This window comes from Thunnus albacares, chromosome 11, assembly GCF_914725855.1.
Source record: "Thunnus albacares chromosome 11, fThuAlb1.1, whole genome shotgun sequence".
Lineage (NCBI taxonomy): Eukaryota > Metazoa > Chordata > Actinopteri > Scombriformes > Scombridae > Thunnus > Thunnus albacares.
In genome coordinates this window covers 17,979,052-17,997,649 of record NC_058116.1, presented here as the reverse complement: position 1 = coordinate 17,997,649, position 18,598 = coordinate 17,979,052, and the positions used below count along the sequence as shown (strand labels likewise).

The following is an 18,598-nucleotide window of genomic DNA, read 5'->3' as shown; positions in this document are numbered from 1 at the left end:
CGCTGTTGTTGTACATATATATAACTTGTCTGCCTCCTGCTGTCACAACCACAGTGCTGCACAGCATTTACTGTGACTGTTGTTTGAACTGGGAAATACTGCTGTGTTTTTGAGATATGTATTTATTTATTCAGTCATGTATTATGCTTATGTATTTTGCTTTTGGTATTTTTGGGTTTTACATCCAAAGCTGAACTTAACTTTGCCAGATATTGGTATGGTTTCAAAATGTATGTTAGGAAGATTGTGCAGGATAGTAGGCTAAACAAACTGGCCTATGCCACAGGCAAATAGCACGCCAGAAGCACAAAATTCTTACCACTGTGGAGAGATAGTACATGAAACTCCTAATAAAAATACTACTGCTATAATGAAGCATGTCAGGTTTGAGGTAAGCTCGAAGATCCCCTCCAGACGTGTATTAAGGCATGTAAAAATACTCTGCTTGGAACAGTAATGTGTGTCTGATATGTTTTTTGCACACAAAAAAGTATAATTACCAATTAAAATTCTTAAAATGGCATATACTCCCTTCTCTCTCATTAAAAGTAACAGAATCTATACATATGCAAATATTTTTCATTTCAGAAGTTTAACTATTGGACTCAAGATGTCTCCTACTTCACTGTAAAGTCCATTCTTAATGTATGTGTACTGGAGGCTTCAGGTTTCCACGTCACACTTTTATAAGTTGTACGTTTGACCACGATTGGCTCCAAACTAGTTGTGATGTCACAAATCCTGCTCGAGCCCACCCCTTAAAATTGGATTTTCAGTGAGCACAGAGAAACTTTCCATCTTCGGCAGGCAAATGTGAAAACAGCCTTCCACTGTCAAACTCTGCACATACATCATTCTGCACAGTGACGCTCAAACCAACTGTAGGATAACCAACAAGAACTAGAAAATGCATTTCCTGCGGAAAATGCGTATGAATGCCGACAGCTGGAATACATCGCAAAGCATCGCTGAAAATGCAGAAATCTGAAGCAATTTTTAAAAATCTTTTAGCGCCACCTACAGGTGAAATTGTATCAAATGCTATAAACTTGTTCAGCATCCCCACCTGTACAACTTTGCTGAATTTGGTTAATATGGAATATTACATTAAAGAGATATGGCATTTAATAGTGGAATGGTAGTGTTTTACTAATGACTACAAGACTATTGTTTCCATGCTTCAATATGTCCTGCATATTCTTATGGAGAACTTGTGTACCAAGTTTAATTTTATTAAAGACAACAGAATTGTAGAAATGTCATGTTATAATATTGCAGTAGTGCCCCCTGTGGGTATAATTGTATCAAAGGGTACAGACTTGTGCAATGTGGCTGTATGTACAACATTCCCATATTTGGTTGCAACTGAGTTTAGCATTGAAGAGTTATAGGCCGGTCAGTGCATCAGGCCATGCCTTAAGAAGTCTGGTTACCAATTACAGACACACAGTAAGTGATGCTCAAAAACGAACTCATAAGTTTTGTTTGGGGTCATCTAAATATAGTATGTACCAAGTTTGGTGAAGATTAGATGAAATATGTGCCAAAAGACACAAAACATGTGTTTTGCAAAAAATCCAAAATGGTGAAAAATTTTCCAAGCACAAATGGGCGTGGCCTATGTCAGTCGGATCAACTTCATCCAAGGAACACACTGTCGTTTTGCCAGGCTAATGAATTATTAGCCAAAAACGTTAAACACGTAATAACTGACCACATGGTGGTGCTATAGGTACGATTTTTTTAATGCATTAAGCATTTCCACATGCGACAGCTTTCCATGAAGGATGAATACTTTAGCAATTTTAGTTTTTGAGATATCAGCTTTCAAACATTCCTCCCATAGACTTTCCATTATATTTTTTAATATTTTAAAAATGTATATAAAATATCTTGAAAATGCTAGAAAGAAGAAAAATCATATCATAAATGTCCTTAAAGAGCTGAACATTTTGATATTTGAATTGTTTATGTAGCTGAAAGTATGCAGAAGTAGTTAGCAATTGAAAAACCCACGGAAGAATAAAAATAAAACTTTGAAGAATATACATACATAGTGTGTACATAGAGCAGAGCATCTTACAGTATGTATCTGTATAAAGCATATTTACTGTATACTATAAAAAGCAAGTGAAATGCTGTAATATGAAGCACTACAGTAAGTACACAGTATTATAGTACAGTGCACATTGTTGGATTATTTACCTGTTCTGTCTACGAAATATTTGAATGATCGAGGACACAGTTGTTCTCCCAGCATTTGGCTGCACCCTTGAACCGGCCGCGGCCACTGTAAGGCCATGATTGAGAACATGGACCACAATTGTGGCCATTATTTCTTCGGGAACTTGACTATGTCCTTGGCCTCTTCTACCTCTTCCTCTGTTTCACCTCCCTGCCCTTTTCCATGCAGCCTCACTCCTCTTCTTCAGTAAGACTGTGTTGTGCTCTGTCTATTTATGTTTGCCAATTAAGGGTACATGAGACACACCTCTGAGCTATTTCAGAGAACTGGTTGATCCCTGGTTGATCTAACATTTCACACATTCCCCTTCATTAGTGAAAGTCAAGATTCACCTGAGAGCAATTCATCAATTCAGGACACATTTACAAAATAGAAATAGAAATGCGTAGAAAATATGCTTGACAGATTATGATAACTGGTTCAACCATTTTGCATGTGATGACTTATACAATGAACTAATGCCTAGATGTTTTGGGGGGTAAGACTATTCAACAGAGAACCAGTACAATACATTGTGAACATGATATAAGCAATTAATAATGTAGGAAACAGCAGACATTTGTACATCATCATTTGCAATTTGTTCAAAAGAATAAGAAATTGCTTTTATGATGTGCACAAGTGACTAGATGATGTGGAAGTTGAGCAAGTAGTTTTGAGAATTTCAATTCTCATCTGAGAAATGTACCAAAGTGACTGCGAAAAACTGTAAATAATTTTAAGAGCAATGTCAAAGTGCTTCACATAAAGTGATGAGAATAAAATTTTAACTCACTATTAAATGCAGCCAAATTGTCTTATGTAACATGCATGTCATGGATTTTTTTTTTTTCATTCATGGGGCAGTGACCGATGAAGTTTCTAAAACTTGGCTGTAGTTTGGTTGGGTTGTGGCTTGATACCATGATAACCTGAAGACACAGGTAAACAGACAGAGATGAAGAGGAGGGTTCCATAAAGCAAAGAACAAATGGGAGCAGATCATCTCATTGGAGGTTTGATCCTGCTTACTGAAGCTCAGTTACAATCATAACTCCATTTTGTAAAGACAAAAGTGTAAACAAATACTTACAAGTTTAGGAAATTATTCTACTTGTATTAGTTGTGGCTTTACAAAAGGTGGAATGATACTACTGACACTGAGCATAATGTCACACATATTTTATTAGTCATTATTTAGATACAGTATATATTAACTTTATTGTGGTGTAGCAAACATAAACAGTAGAATAACAAACATTTAAAGGGAAAAAAATCCACGGCAAACACAAAAGTCTAAAGACACTGAAATGCATAAATACATTAAGTAGCTTTCAAATTACTTGAGGTACAAATTGTTTGACTATATTGTTAAGTTTGTTTTAAATCATAAAAAATAGCTGCTCTTTGTTAAATTTACACTTAAATCTTAAATTTTGTCAGTACCCTTTAAATGTAATAATATAGCAGTGCCTAGAATTAATTGCTATTTTGGAAACTGGCATCTCATATATGTTAATATTAATATAAAAAGTTGTGTTTATTTACATGTCGCTTTTCAAAAACAAGTTACAGAGTGCTTTATAAAAAAGACAAAAACTATAAGATGCAAAAATCAGAGTGAAAAAATCTGAATTAAAAATCAAATAAAAATTACAAATTTAAAAGTTGTTGTAAATAGACAGATAGGTAGATAGATAGATAAATATCATATATAGTGTTTATAACAGTCTTCATCATCACAAATTCTTTTCATATTTCAACACAGGGTTAAAAAACAGTAATACTGACAATGAAAACTTTACAAGCATGGACTATGTCTCCATACCTGCTTTAGCTGCACTGTGTATGGCAAGAAAAAGGCTATTCACATTAATGCTTCAAAAGACAAGTTACATACAATATAATTTAAATGTAAAATAACAGGTTTCAATTATGCTTTTTATTGAGCTAAAATCTTTGTCTTGGGTTGTTTTTAACTACTTACTGTTATTGTTGTTTTGTTTTGTGCGCATATTGTTTGTATTGGTTATCGAACTATTAAAAATGTACAAATTACAAATACATATTTAGTGACAATATCCAAACATTAAATAAGTACACTTCATAACAAGTACTTACTTAAGTTTTGCTCCTTCATCTGTGAAAATAAATTTAAGTGTTTTGAGTTTATACAACCAGTAGGTGTCATAGTAGACACAGTAAAAAAAAAAACAACAACAGGTTCTTCTCTGGCAAGGGGTAGGCTATGAATAGATCTGATTGACAGTATTGAGGGTTTGGTGAAAGTGATGGTAATAAATCCTCTATTGTAAGTAAAGCTCTTTCCTTAGAGTATGTTTCAGTTCGATGTGGTATTCCTCTCCAGGATTCCTGCGGTTATGTTCATAGACAGCCCCATTCACCTCGGTATGAACATGGAAAAGAGATGTTTTCCTGTCGGAACACAAACAATAGTTTAGTCCTGTACATAATAAACTAAATATAACTCACATGGAAACTGTACAATTCTAACCAGAAGAATAAGATGATGAATTTATGAATTTAGCTCAAAAAATGATGCTTTTGGTTGTTTGCCTGTACCTCCTCTGGCCCTTGTGTAAGGCATCTGTCAGAGCCTTCAGGTAAATGGAGCGATGATAAGCTTGCTGCAGGTGATGTTCATCCGTCCAGCAGTGACTCCAAAACACGTCTGCATCTGTAGGAACTGAATTACAGCCATCTGTCTCCAGATCCTCATCCCGATGCTCCATCCTGGCAGAGGGCTGGAACTCGGGGACACCGTACCTCTGGATGAAGAAGAGTTTGGGTTTGCCAGCCAGCATGGGGCACGCATCCGCATTGAAAAGACGTCTGACCATGTCAAGATGTAGACCTGCGCCGTACGAGTCTGTAGCCAGGAGATGACTGGCCGTGCCGCGGCTAATGATGCAGCAGACGAAGCCATCGCCTCCATGGTTTTCTCTCTGTCTAAAAATCCCTCTGAGAGTTGAAAGAGTGTCATCCACACTCAGCAATTTGTGGAGGACCACATTGAAGTGAAGAGTCTTAAATGTATCTTCCAACATCTCTGAGGGAGTAAGGAAAGATGAAACCATGCATATAAGTTTTACGCTGATGGAAAGTCACTAAATAAATAAATAAAACATTATCATACCAGGGCTGCTACTAAAAAAGTGGCTTAAAATGTCCTCTTTTGCCCAACCAACAGTCCAAAACCTCAAAGATATCAAGTTTACTATTAAATGAGACAAAGAACAGTTTCAAATCCTCACAAATGAGAGGCTGGAACCAGGGAATATTTTTTCCTTCATGAATGAATAAAATGATAAATCAACTATGAAAATATCTGCAGATTAATTTTCTGTCAGTGGACTCATCAATTAATCGACTGGCTGTTTCAGCTCTAATCCAAAGCAAACATAATTATTCAGTAGTATATTCTGACTGTGGGTACAAAGTGTTTTGTGTCTCACCTCCATCATTACCAACACAGTCTATGATAACACATACTCCTCTGGGGTCAGTGTTAAATTTGTACCCATCTAGTGGACTCTGCAACACAAAGGAGCAAGAAGTAACATTTCATTAATGCACTTAAATTGCTGCTGAAAAACACAACAAAGAAAGTTATCAGCACATACTTTACCTGATAGTTCTGCTCTCTGTATGCAGGCATTGGTATGTTTTCAGTAGCTGAAATGAAAGTGATGATAAGAAGGTCAACACTACAGTGAAATGCACTGATAGAGCAGGGGCTTTCCAACTCTACTAGGTAAATATAACATAACAATTGCCAATAGCAGTTCCCTTGTCCTGAAACGGTTATTATGACATTTCTCTGCTAAGCACTTTGGCCTTTATAATTCGCTAATGCCGTACCAATGTGGAGGGACTGTCCCAGTCTTGTTTGCTGTGGAGAATGGGAACTATTTGTGGTGGGGGTCTGAAACTAAAGAGCAGATGTTTTTCAGAAGTATTAATTTCATGAGACAAAAAAAATATATAAAAAAAATAAGCATGATCTTTTATACACTGTCTTACTCACAGGAACTCTGAGCCTTCGCTGTTGACACGAACATTGTTCTGATGTTGCAGCTGTGAAAAGGTGTAAACAGAGAGAAATACAAGCAAATATAAGTAATAATTTTAGGTACTTTGTATACTGTTTGTGTTATTTGTTCATAAAAGTATAAGTTAGTTAATGAGCTGACTGTACTTTTTAAACATGCATGCTTTAGGATCAATGTACATGTGAATTTACAGTACTTCGTGGGGATCAAATCATATGTTTCCTGTGCCAGGTATTCTACTTTATTCTTCTTTATCAGTTCACTTCTCTACATTTTTCCTATCTAAATAATATATAAAAATGTCATACTTGAAATTCCTTTTACTGTAAGTATGAATATTATAAATAGCTCACAAGTCCCACATATGAGTTTCATTTCACATTTTCTCATGGGGCATTTTCTTCCATGTGATTAATTAATTCTGTATACATTTGAGTCATTCAGTGAGTCATTCAGTATTAAAAGGCAAACGGGAAATACACTCACCTGTTGTCTTGTACATATTTACTTTTTTGGCTAGGTCGACCCTGCCGATGTCTCTTAAGCATTCCTCTACAAAGTCCACCTGTTCAGATGAAACTTTATCCAGCTTCTCTAGTTCAGTAATTATGTCCAGGAAATTCTGTCACACAAGAGAGTGGGGTTTCTTTTCAGAGTGTAAAAGAAGCAACATGTCTGTGGTATGCAAAACGAAAAAAAAAAGGTTTTGACATTTTATGGGGGGGGGGCGGGAAGAGGTCAAGTGACAACACCAATTCCCCCCCTCCCCCCTCCACCCACACACACAGGAACCAGTGTACAGTCATTCTTTCACCTTTGCCTTGTCCATCCTCTCTCGGGGGACTGTGCCACCTAACAAGAATTTCACACTGTCCAGATCTTCACTGGCCATATCCTCACTTATATTAGCCATCAGTACTCTGCAGTGAGGAAGACAATGGTCATTCAAAAGAGCCACATGTATGTTAACTTGGCTTGTTAGACATATTTAGCATTCATCAGATATCTTAAAGCATATCTCACCTGAATCTTGGAAGAACTTCCCTGTACTTCAGACTCCTCTCCACCTCGTCCCTGCTGATTCTGAACACCTTCCTCAGGATATCAAAACGTCTCAACTGCAATACGAGCTCTGCCAGAAACAGGCGACCGTCCTCACAGCTCGTCGCTTTAGACCTCAATATTTCCTTCAGAAAAGTCACACTGTCGTCCGTGTCCAAGTTTTCACACAAGTAGAGGAGCAAACTGCGTTCACTGCTGCTAAGAGACTCGGCTATTTGATTAATATCATGAAGCAGATGTCTGTCTTGAAGAGCCATGGACGCAGGAAGACGATGACCTAATGATGATTGACAAATAAGGATATTTCACGGTGGATCGGTATGCCTACAAACCGGATCGGATTAAATACTGCGTTAGATTTGAGTTCCGTATGCTAAACTATCATGAAAGTACGTAATTTAGGCCTAAAGGAAAAACAAAGGATTACTGAGAGAGCCTATCTTTTAGCGTCGAAAGTTGAGCACAGACGCGGACGATCTGAAGAGGAATTGAGATTAAAAACAGTGATGACACCACTTCTAGGGGAAGAAACGCTCAGCCATAAAAAAAAAAATTTGAGGCGTTTTAGGTATTTCTAGAGTGGGCGGTTATGGGAAGTGAAAGTGAAACTAACAGAGGCGGATGTGCTACACTTAACCCCGTCCGTGATGTAATGTAATGAAAAGGCGTTTCCACGCGCGCGCGCGCGCACACGCACACACACTCACACACACACACACACACACACACACACACACACACACACACACACACACACACACTTTTAATATTTTATTTTATTAAAGTATTGCTTATAAATATATATAAACATATATTATATAATAATATACGTTGTAAGCTATTGCTTTATTAATTATTATCAAATTATTAATAAATCATTTTCTAATGCTTTGTAGACCAATTATAAGCAATTTAATAACTCCAAATGAATTCCCCTTCATTGGTCTCTGACCACTTATTTCTAGAGAAGGACTGCAGATGGACCAAAACCCATCTACTGACAACCTGATGGATTCAAACTCTTAGAAAGTAAGAAACACAGGAGCATTTAAAAATGAATTACCAACATTTATAACTACATTATTACCAAATAGAAAGAATAAACACCAACCAGGGATTTTTCACAACCTGGCAACTTAATATTTGTTTGTCTTATTATATTATAACGTATTTTTAAAGCATTATTACATTATCTATTAAACTTAAACCATTTAGCCTGTTAACCATTAACAAAACTTAGACCTTTAGACCTTAAAACTTTAGACCTTATCATACAGCTTCTAGTAGGGACACTGATCATGTATACCTGAAGAAATAGAAATAGACTGAAACAACAGCAAGGCCACAGTATACACAGTATAACAGTATACAAAATAATTATAATAAAAAAATATGTACATGTATATAAATAAAAATAAATATACTTAAAGAAAAATATCTTTACATTCCAGCAGACAATATATTAGGTTTCAATCAGATAAACAGGATACAAACATTGCAAAGAAGTGAAGAGTGCAAGGAGTGCTGAGATAAATATTAAATGTTAAAAAAAAAAAGACATGTTACTTTTATACATATAGTAGTTGGTTATGTTCAGTATATTCAGCCTGTTCAAATATACAGCAATGAATGAGATGTACTGCACATTTTGTAATTTAAACTAAGTATGTATTATGTGTATGTACAGTGGGTATAGTGTTACAGGGTTATTGCACAGTGACTGAATTAACTGTTCATAAGATGACCCATGTGGTAGTAAAGATAATTAAATAAAGAAATAACACAAAGTCTTTGTCAAAACACTTGAAACTGCAACATAGCATGTCAAAGTTTTTTTTCCTGGCTGTTGTATACCAGCTAGTTTTGCAGTGAAATTATTGGTAGGTTTACAAAAGCATAATCCAACCCATCCTGATGTACTGTTCCTATCTCCAACAAAAACAAACTTACCAGGATCTGCCTCCAGAATCATCCCCTCCCAACCTCTCAGACACGAACAACAGAACCGTCACATGCCTTGCACTCACAATAGTGAACAACAGCGATCACCCCCTTCAATCCACACTTCACACTACTGCCTTCAGGCCGTAGATACAGAACTCTGAAATGGAGAGCTTGTTTGGCAGAAGTTTTGTCCCTTCTGCCCTAGTAGCACTAAACAAACCGCCTCACTGACCTTGTATAGAGCCAGCCTTATCTGTATGTGTGTGATACACATATATGTATTGGGATACAGGCAGGGATGAATGTTATATGTATGTATCTGTATGTATATCTGTACGGTGAGGTGTGGTTATCTGTATGTTTCTGTGTGTATGTACAGGCTGTGAAAAACAAATTTCCTGCAGGATAATAAAGACTAAATGGTAAAACTTTATAATAAGGGTACAAATAATATGCTTAAGCAATTCTCAACTAAAGCATAAGTCATGATGATTTGATGCATGAAATAATGCAGGATGTATAATGAATTCCTGTTGTTTACCATTAACAAATGATCAAGTCACTATGACTTTATGTGAATAGTTTACACTTAATCGATTGTTAATTAATTAATGTTAATTCACAGTTTCATACATTACAGTTTTGTACCTACAGTTACTGTGGCAGCATTGTTCAAGCTGATCATGTCTGTCTCGTGTTGCTAGCTTGCAAATGTGGTATAAATAGCATCAGGTCATGCAGCAACATGTAGATGATTGCATCTTTTGATAGGAAAAAACAGCAGCTTCATAGAGGCTGATCAAATGCATGGGTATAAAATGCCCTTTACTATAACTGGAATTCAGCTAATTTGCTGGCATATCAATTAATGTATGAATTAACATTCAGATAAGATTTCAGTATATCGTGATATGGCATAAGTGTTGCCTTTTCCTGGTTTTAAAGGCTACATTACAGTAAAATGATGTAATTTTCTAAACTTACTAGACTGTTCTAGCTGTTATATTATATTATTTGCCTTTACCCACTTAGTCACTATATTCACATTACTAATGATTATTTATCAAAAATCTCAGTGTAAATATTTTGTGAAAGCACCAATAGTCATTCCTGCTATATTGTTGCAAGAAAAAAATATATGGTATGGTATATGATATTCTGATTTTATCAATTACTTAAGTCAGTGGTTTTCAAACTATTTCACGTCAAGGACCCCTAAACTGACACAAATTAGACCCCCATCTGATAAGACTTTTGCTATTAGATGTTTTATTACAGGTGTATGAAACCTATGGCCAAAATAGTGATACATTCTGTCATTGTGTTACTTAAGAACACTTTGGGAATCTCATACATGAGCTGTACCCTTATAATAAAGTGTTACCGACTATATCTATCTCTAAATGTGCAGCTCTTCTCCTGATCATGAGTTTTCCGACAGCCTTGAATGTGTCAGTCCTGCTCCCCCTGCAGGTCGTCCCAGCTTTCTGCTCTTTCTGCTCAGCAAAGCGCACTTGAGTTCCGCTCAGTCTGACCAATCGTGTGGCGCTGTGGCTCATCAGCACCATTGCAGTGTGGAGAGATCATCCGGAGGTGCCGCCGCTCTCAGTAACAGGGATCATTTGGAGGAAAGATACTCGACCTGGGTGACCGCTCCCGGGCAAACACCACCCCGTGCTTCCCCGACACAGTCACGGCGTGACATTGCCACAACAAGCTTCACTCCGGGTGAGTATTTAGTTATTTGATAGCTGGCAAAACCACTCCGGATTTTCCAGGTAGTCGCAGTCAAGGGCTGCTGCTGACTTTCATCAGCACTGTGGTGTTGATGGACACCCGCGGTGAGGAGGCTCTAACGTCCAGTGCTAAGTGTGTTTTGGTTGAGGGGACTTAACACATCAGATGCTCAGGCGTTGAAGCCGATTCAGACAGCCGCCTCGGCCTGGTCACGACGGAGGATGAGGATGTCCACCAGCAGCTGCCATGCAAGCCGAGCTAAGGTAGCTAACGTTGCTGGCGTGTGGGCTCAAGCTTTCGTGGCAGTGCTGTAACATACGTCAGCTAGCAGTCAACTAACCGTCCAGATAACACGGTGAGTTAGCTTGCTACAGCGGTAGGTAACCTAAAACGACAGGTTTAACTTAGGTTGTGTTGCGACTCAGCGTTAGCCGCCACATATATCGTCTTGTAATATATATATATATATATACAGTTTTTTCCCAATGGGTTCTTTACAATTGAACTCCACAAATGTTCATATAGTACTAAGTAACGGTTAAGTAACGTTAGTTTTGGTGTAGAGAAGTTAAATAATCACCGTCTTGTACAGCAGTAGAGCTGAAGTCTTTGCTATATTGCCATCTGACCTTAGTGGCCAGTTTGTGACTCATGTTTTTTGGCTGGCTGGGTAGTAGTTAGTTGTCATATCGTCATGTCTGTGATTATCAGTACCGTGGTTGTTAAATATGAACACTACATATGTATGCATACATGTTTTGTTTGGTATGAGCAAATAACTTGTTCAATAGTTGCCTCAGTCCACATGGGTGAGAGTGCAAAGTGCATGGATAGTTTAAGAGCATCAGTATGGCTTATTAATTCAATTCAGTTCAGTTTTTTATTTGTATAGCACCATCTTTTACAAAAGCAGTTCAAAGTACTTTACATGAAAACAAAATAAAACAGCAAAAATGTGCCTATAAACAGAGACATCCATGCATGCATACACATACTGTATATACACACACATACAAACATACATGCTGTACAAATCCAGTGTGTTTGTTTAAGTAAATGCTTAACTGAAAAGGAAGGTCTTTAGTTTGCTTTTAAAAGAACACAGTGTAAGTCTAAGATAAGCAGGTAGACAGTTCCTTTATTTAGGTACATAAACGCTGGATGCCATCTCACCAGACTCTGAAAATGTTCTAGGCACATGGAGGAGATTTCCACCTCGTGACCTGAGAGATCAGCTGGGACTGTAAACTTGACAGCACGTCTGAAATGCACTGTGGAGCCAGACCATTAAGATTAAGATTTCTTTATTGACATTTATCAGTACTCACATACATTGAAATGAAATTGATCTTCTGGCATTTGACCCATCCTATACACACACACACACACACACACACACACACACACACACACACACACACTAGGAGCAGTGGGCAGCTGCAGTGCACTGTCCGGGGACCAACTCCAGTTCTTTTTGCCAGTGCCTTGGTCAGGGGCACAGACATGAGTATTAACTCCTAACATCCATATCATTACCCTAACATACAGATGGTGGGAGGAAACCGGAGCACCCGGCAGAAACCCACGCAAACATGGGGACAACATGCAAACTCCACACAGAAAGGGCCCGGGATGGTCAGGGTTTGAGCCCAGGTTCAGTGCTAACCACTGAGCCGTGCTGCTGAATTAATTAAGTGCCAGATTAATTAAGTGCTTTGTAAACCTAGAGGAGGATTTTTAAGCTTTTCACTCAGGTATATTTCAGCCGGGTAGCTGTTTTAAAATATGAATCAGAATGAACTATACTCTTGACAAGTTGGACAAAGTTACCAGAAAACATCTCTCTTTACAACGACAACAGCATTCATTCAGTCTCCTTATCTCTACCAAACCAGCTTTTTAGAGCTAAGGGTAGCTTTCTTCTGCTAGGTTGCTTTCTAGTTGATCATTTATTGTTGACACACTGCTGATTTTAATACGGACATCCGTGAATAAAATGTCACTTCGGGTGTTATTGGTCATGAAAAATAAGCCAACCCTCAAATAACGGCATCATGGGCAAAGATGTAGAGCTGAAGATCCAGATAATTCCATGCCATCTGCTGCTCATCCTCAATCATCATCCCCCTCTCTCTTCCTCCTCCTCCCTTGCTCTATCTCTGCCACCATGTGTTTTGGGACTAGGCTATCATCAGCGCTGCGGTCTATTTTAGACAGAAAGTCCATTTACCCACTTAATCTGTGTCTCTGTCTCCAGGAGCTGAGTTTCTTCTATTGCTCAGTTTAAAAAAAAAAAAAAAAAAAAGGGCAGCGTATTCAGTTAAGTGATGAGCAGAAGGCTCTAAAAATGTATACAATCATATTGTGTAGTTCATTTATTGATTAGTATACTGCAGTCTCGTGGTCATGTGCTGGGTAAAACGATTAAGCTTGGATTCACTGGAAGCTGAGGTCAACTCTTGTGAACTTTGTGCGAGTGTATGAGCTGATTAATAATGCACAATATTGTCGTTTGTTGGTCACACGTCCGCCGCAGTTGTGAGATTACCGAGACAGCTATAAACCAAAACAAATCTAACTCTATTGGGCTCTAGAGTATGTTGCCTCCCTCCCACCTATGGTGATGCACACGCCTAAGGGATCAAAGCTGTAATTAGCATGCCATGGATTAGCAGTGGGGACTATTTTCCACTGTACTCGCCCCCACAGAGCTAGAGGATCACACGGGCAGCCAACCCCCTTGTCCTTCCCCTTCTACCAATGGTGAAAATGTGAATTGCCATGTTTATTGTTGTCTCTTCAAGGCCAAACAAACAAGAGACCCCACAATTGTGCATTTGGGAGTTTGTACGTGTAAACAGCATTTCTTAAATTGATTGCGTATTTATTTTACTTTGTTTGCTGTTATTCAGCATCTAAATTGGTTCTTGATGTACTTATAAGTCGCCAATGGGGTTATTATAGCCGTGTTGCGTGCAGATAGTCTTGAGTATCAGTTGGATATGTTGTTGGCATGCAGAGAGAACTGTGGTGCTGCTGACTCACTGCACTGCCAGGTATGAGGTCTGTCTGTGTGTTGGCTGGATACATGATGTACAGTATGTCCCCACCCAACACCCCCCACCCCATCGTGCTCAGCGCCTTGTCTCTCAGTCAGCCAAACAAGAGTTCATACTGCTTCTCTCTGGGGCTCCAAAGAGGTGGAGTAACATAATGTCAGTGTGTACTCTCTGTTTGTAAATGAATCAATGCTTTCAAAGCTGATTGTGCAACAAGGTTCGGGAAGTTTGCAACAGGGTATATTTCCCAGGCTAATGATGGTATTATCGCACAGGCAATTCTGCAATGTGCAATATACAGCAGGAGGGAGACTTATGTTTCATCACAATATATGGCAAATAATTTGAAAAAAAAAAAAAGTATATATGAGATATTGTATCGCAACAGACATGAACGTATCACGACGTATCAGACTGAACAATGTACAGTCTCAGAGGGCAATGCATTCATTATTGATCAATCTCTAGCAAATAGTAAAAAGTGCCCATCACAGCTTCCCCAGAGCCCAAGGTGATATCTTCAGATTGCTTCGCATTACAAAACCCGAAGTATTCAATTTACGATAACTTTTTTTTTTTTTTTTTATGGAAAAAGCAGCAAATCCTCACATTTCAGAAGCGGGAGCTTGTGAATGTTTTAACTTTTTTTTCCCTGATAAATGACCAACCAGAGTGTCCCTCAGGAAATTGTTGAGCTGGAACGCCGCTCAGATCTAGCTGCATCTTGTCTCATTTTAGATGACATCCAAAATAATATCTATACGTATTAGATACAGTAAAGTATATGTATCTTTCCCCAAAGTTTGGTGTTTTATATACATTTTTAAGATCTTAGCAGAGGTGGTCTTTGTTCTGTTTATATCATATTAGGTACGTTGATAAGTTGCAGCTGTGTCAATCAGCTTGACCAGATAGTGTAATTTGACATGCTGACATGCAACTGCTTAAACAGAAGGAAAATAAACATCCTGCTGTTGACCTGAACACAATTTACATGTGTGTCAGTACGTATCTGCATTTGGAGAAGGAACACAAGCTCTGTATTTTACAGCTTAATATGGCAGCATGATCAGTGTGTTTAAGCCAAGATAATAGGTCATCATCCTGTCAGAGCCACAGTTCTCTGCTGGGCTTTACCTTCCTGTCGGTCAGCTGTCCGCTCTCTTGCTCAGCTTGCTGGTCACGACTCAGTGCCTGTCTGAAGTTGAACAGATGCCAAAGCCCGGTTGATTCCAGGAGCCTTTGAATTATAGCCAGTTATTTGTTGTTGTGATATGATGGAAAATATGTGGAAGGAAAGTGGAGGCTTTTGCTGAAGGAAGCCATGAGAGATGTGCACTGGAGAGTGAGGCATCTGTAGGGTTGGGTATCGTTTGAGTATTATCGATTCCAATTCTGCTTATTGATTCGGGTTCCTATCGATTATCAGTTTCAATTCCAAAATGGTAAAAAAAATAGGTCAAATGTTTACATAACAACAAAAAATATTGTTTCTTTTAAGTGTTTACTTTTAATGTCATCATTAAAATTTAAAATTCTTTTTAACTCAACATTCACAAAGTAAATACATACAATAAACATATATGTACACAGTAAGTACAGACATTTTCTTGTGGATGCTGTGGTATTTCATTTGCCAAAGACAACAGTGTGTCGCAGCTTGGTATCCCTGGCTCTACTGGAGGTGCTAGCGAGGTGCTAGTGCTGGCTGATGACACACGCAAGCTAGGAGACCGCAAGACATCAAACACTGAACATTCTTTTAGATCTACGCTGTGCTGCCTTAAATGTTTGGTCAAATTTGATGTGCAACCTGACTTACAGCTAATTAGCTTCACTCATGCACTTTGCCTTGTCGTTTTCTTTAATAAAGTGAAGCCACACTTTTGAGCGTTTACTGCAGTCCATCTTTAACTAATGTCGGGACGTTAGCCGTGCATGCTCGTATTGAAACAAATCGACATGCTGTTGCATTGATGCTTGACGTTGACAGTATGGGTGTAATGGTTCATGTATTCATCCTGAACCATTCGGTACAGGATGTTCGGTTCAGTATGTGACTTTCCTCGGTTTGGCGTGCTCCCAGACCCAAACAATTACTGTCAAAATAGTTCAATAATCCACTTACTCCGATGTTTGGAACAATTTTAGTGCTTGAGTTCCACCCAGACCGTTTTGGCAGTGCACCACTTAGCTGTAGCATGTGGCTAGCATGCTCATGGATGTACACTCGCCAACTTAGCCAAGTTACGCTGGTTACCTACGTTCATGTAATGTCGCTGCTGTCATTATTATTAAAATATGCACCATTATCCTAGTATTTAAATGATATCACTTCTCCCCCTCCCCTCTCTGTGACGGTTGGCTTTTAACTCCGTCTTTGAGTGAAGCTGTTCGGAACAACTTAACACATTTGATTTCCGACTTGGTTGGTCAGCACGTCGTAAGACCAGTTCTTAGCGACCATAAATCAGCATAAAACAGCTGTCAGCAGTGGTCCTGACTCTTTGTAGGAAACAGAGGGGTCGTTTTTCTTTTCCAGTTCAGCACAACTTAACTTTGTCAGTAATAGTTTTGGCCAATGAGCCAATATTGGATGGTTATATTTTTCAAAATAAAGGGGCAAAATATTTCTCTCTTCCTTTCTTTTTTCCCTGCTGTACTGACCCCAAGCCAAACTGTGACCCCAAAACCAAGTTACTTACTGAACCATGAATTGTGTGTACTGTTCAAACCCTAGTAGACAGGTCCTGGCAGATAGCCATGTCCTTGCAGATATGTAGTCTTTGTTTGCAGTAATAAAGGGTTATTGCATTTAGGAACCAATAGGCAGAGCCAAAATTCAAATTTTTTTATGGGTACCTGGTTTTTAGCATTTTGGATTCAGTTCTAATTTGGAACTTGTTTTCGGTTACCAACCCTGGACACCTGTATACAAATGTGATCCTTTGCATTTAGTGAGGCCTAGTTATTAACACAGCCAACGTACTTGACGTTGTTTGTTAGTTTGCTTTGGAATAAGAGGAAGGAGGATTTGGAAAAGTACACAACCTCGCTGATCAAATATAGTCAATGTCAAATGCCTAAATGCAGCAGTTTGCGATGCACAATTCATTTTTTTTTTACGTGTCTAGGTCCTAAAAAACTTGGGAGTGTTTTAGTGTCTCATTGGCAAGGGAAAATCTGGCCAGGGCTTGATGGCTAATGCTTATTAACTTGGCTACAGTTGCTTGCTAGCAGTAATTTCTTAGTGTCTGCTGCAGTGCAATGGAAGGAGCCAAAATGTAGCCCACATTATTGTTGTTTTTCATACAGTACTGTAGGAAACTGTTTGATCTAATAACTGTTATGAGTCTCTGGGGTGGGAGAAAGTTGAGAGGCAAAGCTCTCTGGCTGGTTTTTTGGTATTAAGCAGTTTTGAAAGCCCCCCGGCATCTGAGGTGGCAGTGCACACATGCACCCCCTCTCTTATGTGTCCCCCTTAGTTGATCCATTAGTCATCCAGGCTGTGCTCTCAGGCCTTTGGGCTGCCCAGTGGTCTTGGCATGTCACGCAAGCTCAAGGTGGCCCATTGTTAGAAGTCTGCTGAGCAGCTTATTCAGTGCAGCATTTTCCTCCTTTTCTCTAGAGTAGAGTTAAATGTTTAGCTGTTCCCCCACACCATGCACACAGTGTCAGCAGCAGTGCTAAATACTGTAGGATTTGTGGTCATGTGTCTCGAACTTTCAGTGAACTTGTGACTGCTCAAGCTTTCATAAAAACAAAACCCTCCACTTTATGGGTCTTGTTTTACACCAGTTATTAGGTACACCTGCACAGCATAACACAACATAATGCAGCAGCCCTGCTGTAAATCTTACCTTTGTGAAGCTTGTAATGTTCAGTTTTTGTTGACACTGTGTCAGAGAAGTGTTGATTAACTGTGATGGTATTCTTTGAGGATGTAGCTGTTTGTGGTGTTACATTGAACAGCATTATAATGATAGGTATTTGTAATGTTTTGTTTATCTCTACTTATATACTGTATATGAGGGGAATATTATATTAAAGTCCAACTGAAATTGCATTTTTTTGTCTGCTACAGGTTACACATCTGAAATGAAACCAAAAGGGAGGACTTTATAATTTTTGGTTAGTGTGGTTTGGTCGGTGTAGTTCATGATGGCGCTCCCTAGTTTTGCAGTAATTCGACAAAATACTGTTAGTTATCCGTCACTTCGATGCAGCCAGTCAAATCTTTGCATAAAGAATTAATGTGGCGTTCTATCATAGAGCAGAGCAGATGGTCACACTGAGCCTGATGAACCTGCTACACAACACAAGAAACACAGACTCTGAACAACAACCCACGTTAGCTTTCCTGCTAAAGTCTCCTTTTTAACATATATGGACAAAGACAAGACATGAACACACGTCTTGCATTGCTAAAGCCACCAAACAAACTGGAGAAAAGTGCACCGCTAATGTCAGTTTGCAGGCTAGATAGCTAATTAGCTGCT

The 18,598-nt window shown here is 38.6% G+C and overlaps 2 protein-coding genes across 4 annotated transcripts in view; one reads left to right on the top strand and one right to left on the bottom strand.

Moving 5' to 3' along the window:
• Positions 1-3,856: 3,856 nt before the first annotated feature.
• Positions 3,857-7,974, bottom strand: LOC122992145 (CASP8 and FADD-like apoptosis regulator). Its single transcript, XM_044365780.1, has 9 exons — positions 7,321-7,974; positions 7,112-7,217; positions 6,784-6,919; positions 6,273-6,322; positions 6,107-6,176; positions 5,874-5,920; positions 5,701-5,779; positions 4,808-5,294; positions 3,857-4,660 (listed from the first exon to the last, which is right to left on the bottom strand). The coding sequence occupies exons 1-9, from the start codon at positions 7,614-7,616 to the stop codon at positions 4,531-4,533; spliced, it is 1,401 nt and encodes a 466-aa protein (XP_044221715.1). The 5' UTR covers positions 7,617-7,974; the 3' UTR covers positions 3,857-4,530.
• A 2,598-nt stretch (positions 7,975-10,572) lies between these two features.
• LOC122991741 (protein FAM126B-like) overlaps positions 10,573-18,598 on the top strand; it is a 45,520-nt gene continuing 37,494 nt past the window's right edge. The window contains exon 1 of one of the 3 annotated variants that reach the window (XM_044365016.1): positions 10,573-11,031. The gene's annotated coding sequence lies outside the window, so the exon portion shown is untranslated. Of the gene's footprint in view, positions 11,032-11,052; positions 11,396-18,598 lie in introns of those variants that run through there. The other 2 variants (XM_044365018.1, XM_044365017.1) reach the window with 2 other exon arrangements.

Coding starts and splice junctions, on each gene's coding strand:
- LOC122992145 (XM_044365780.1), bottom strand. CDS start 7,616: ATGGCTCTTCAAGACAGACATCTGCTTCATGATATTAATCAAATAGCC. Junction 6,323..6,783: donor AAATATGTACAAGACAACAG/GTGAGTGTATTT, acceptor ACCTTTTCACAG/CTGCAACATCAGAACAATGT. Junction 4,661..4,807: donor TTACACAAGGGCCAGAGGAG/GTACAGGCAAAC, acceptor GTGTTCCGACAG/GAAAACATCTCTTTTCCATG.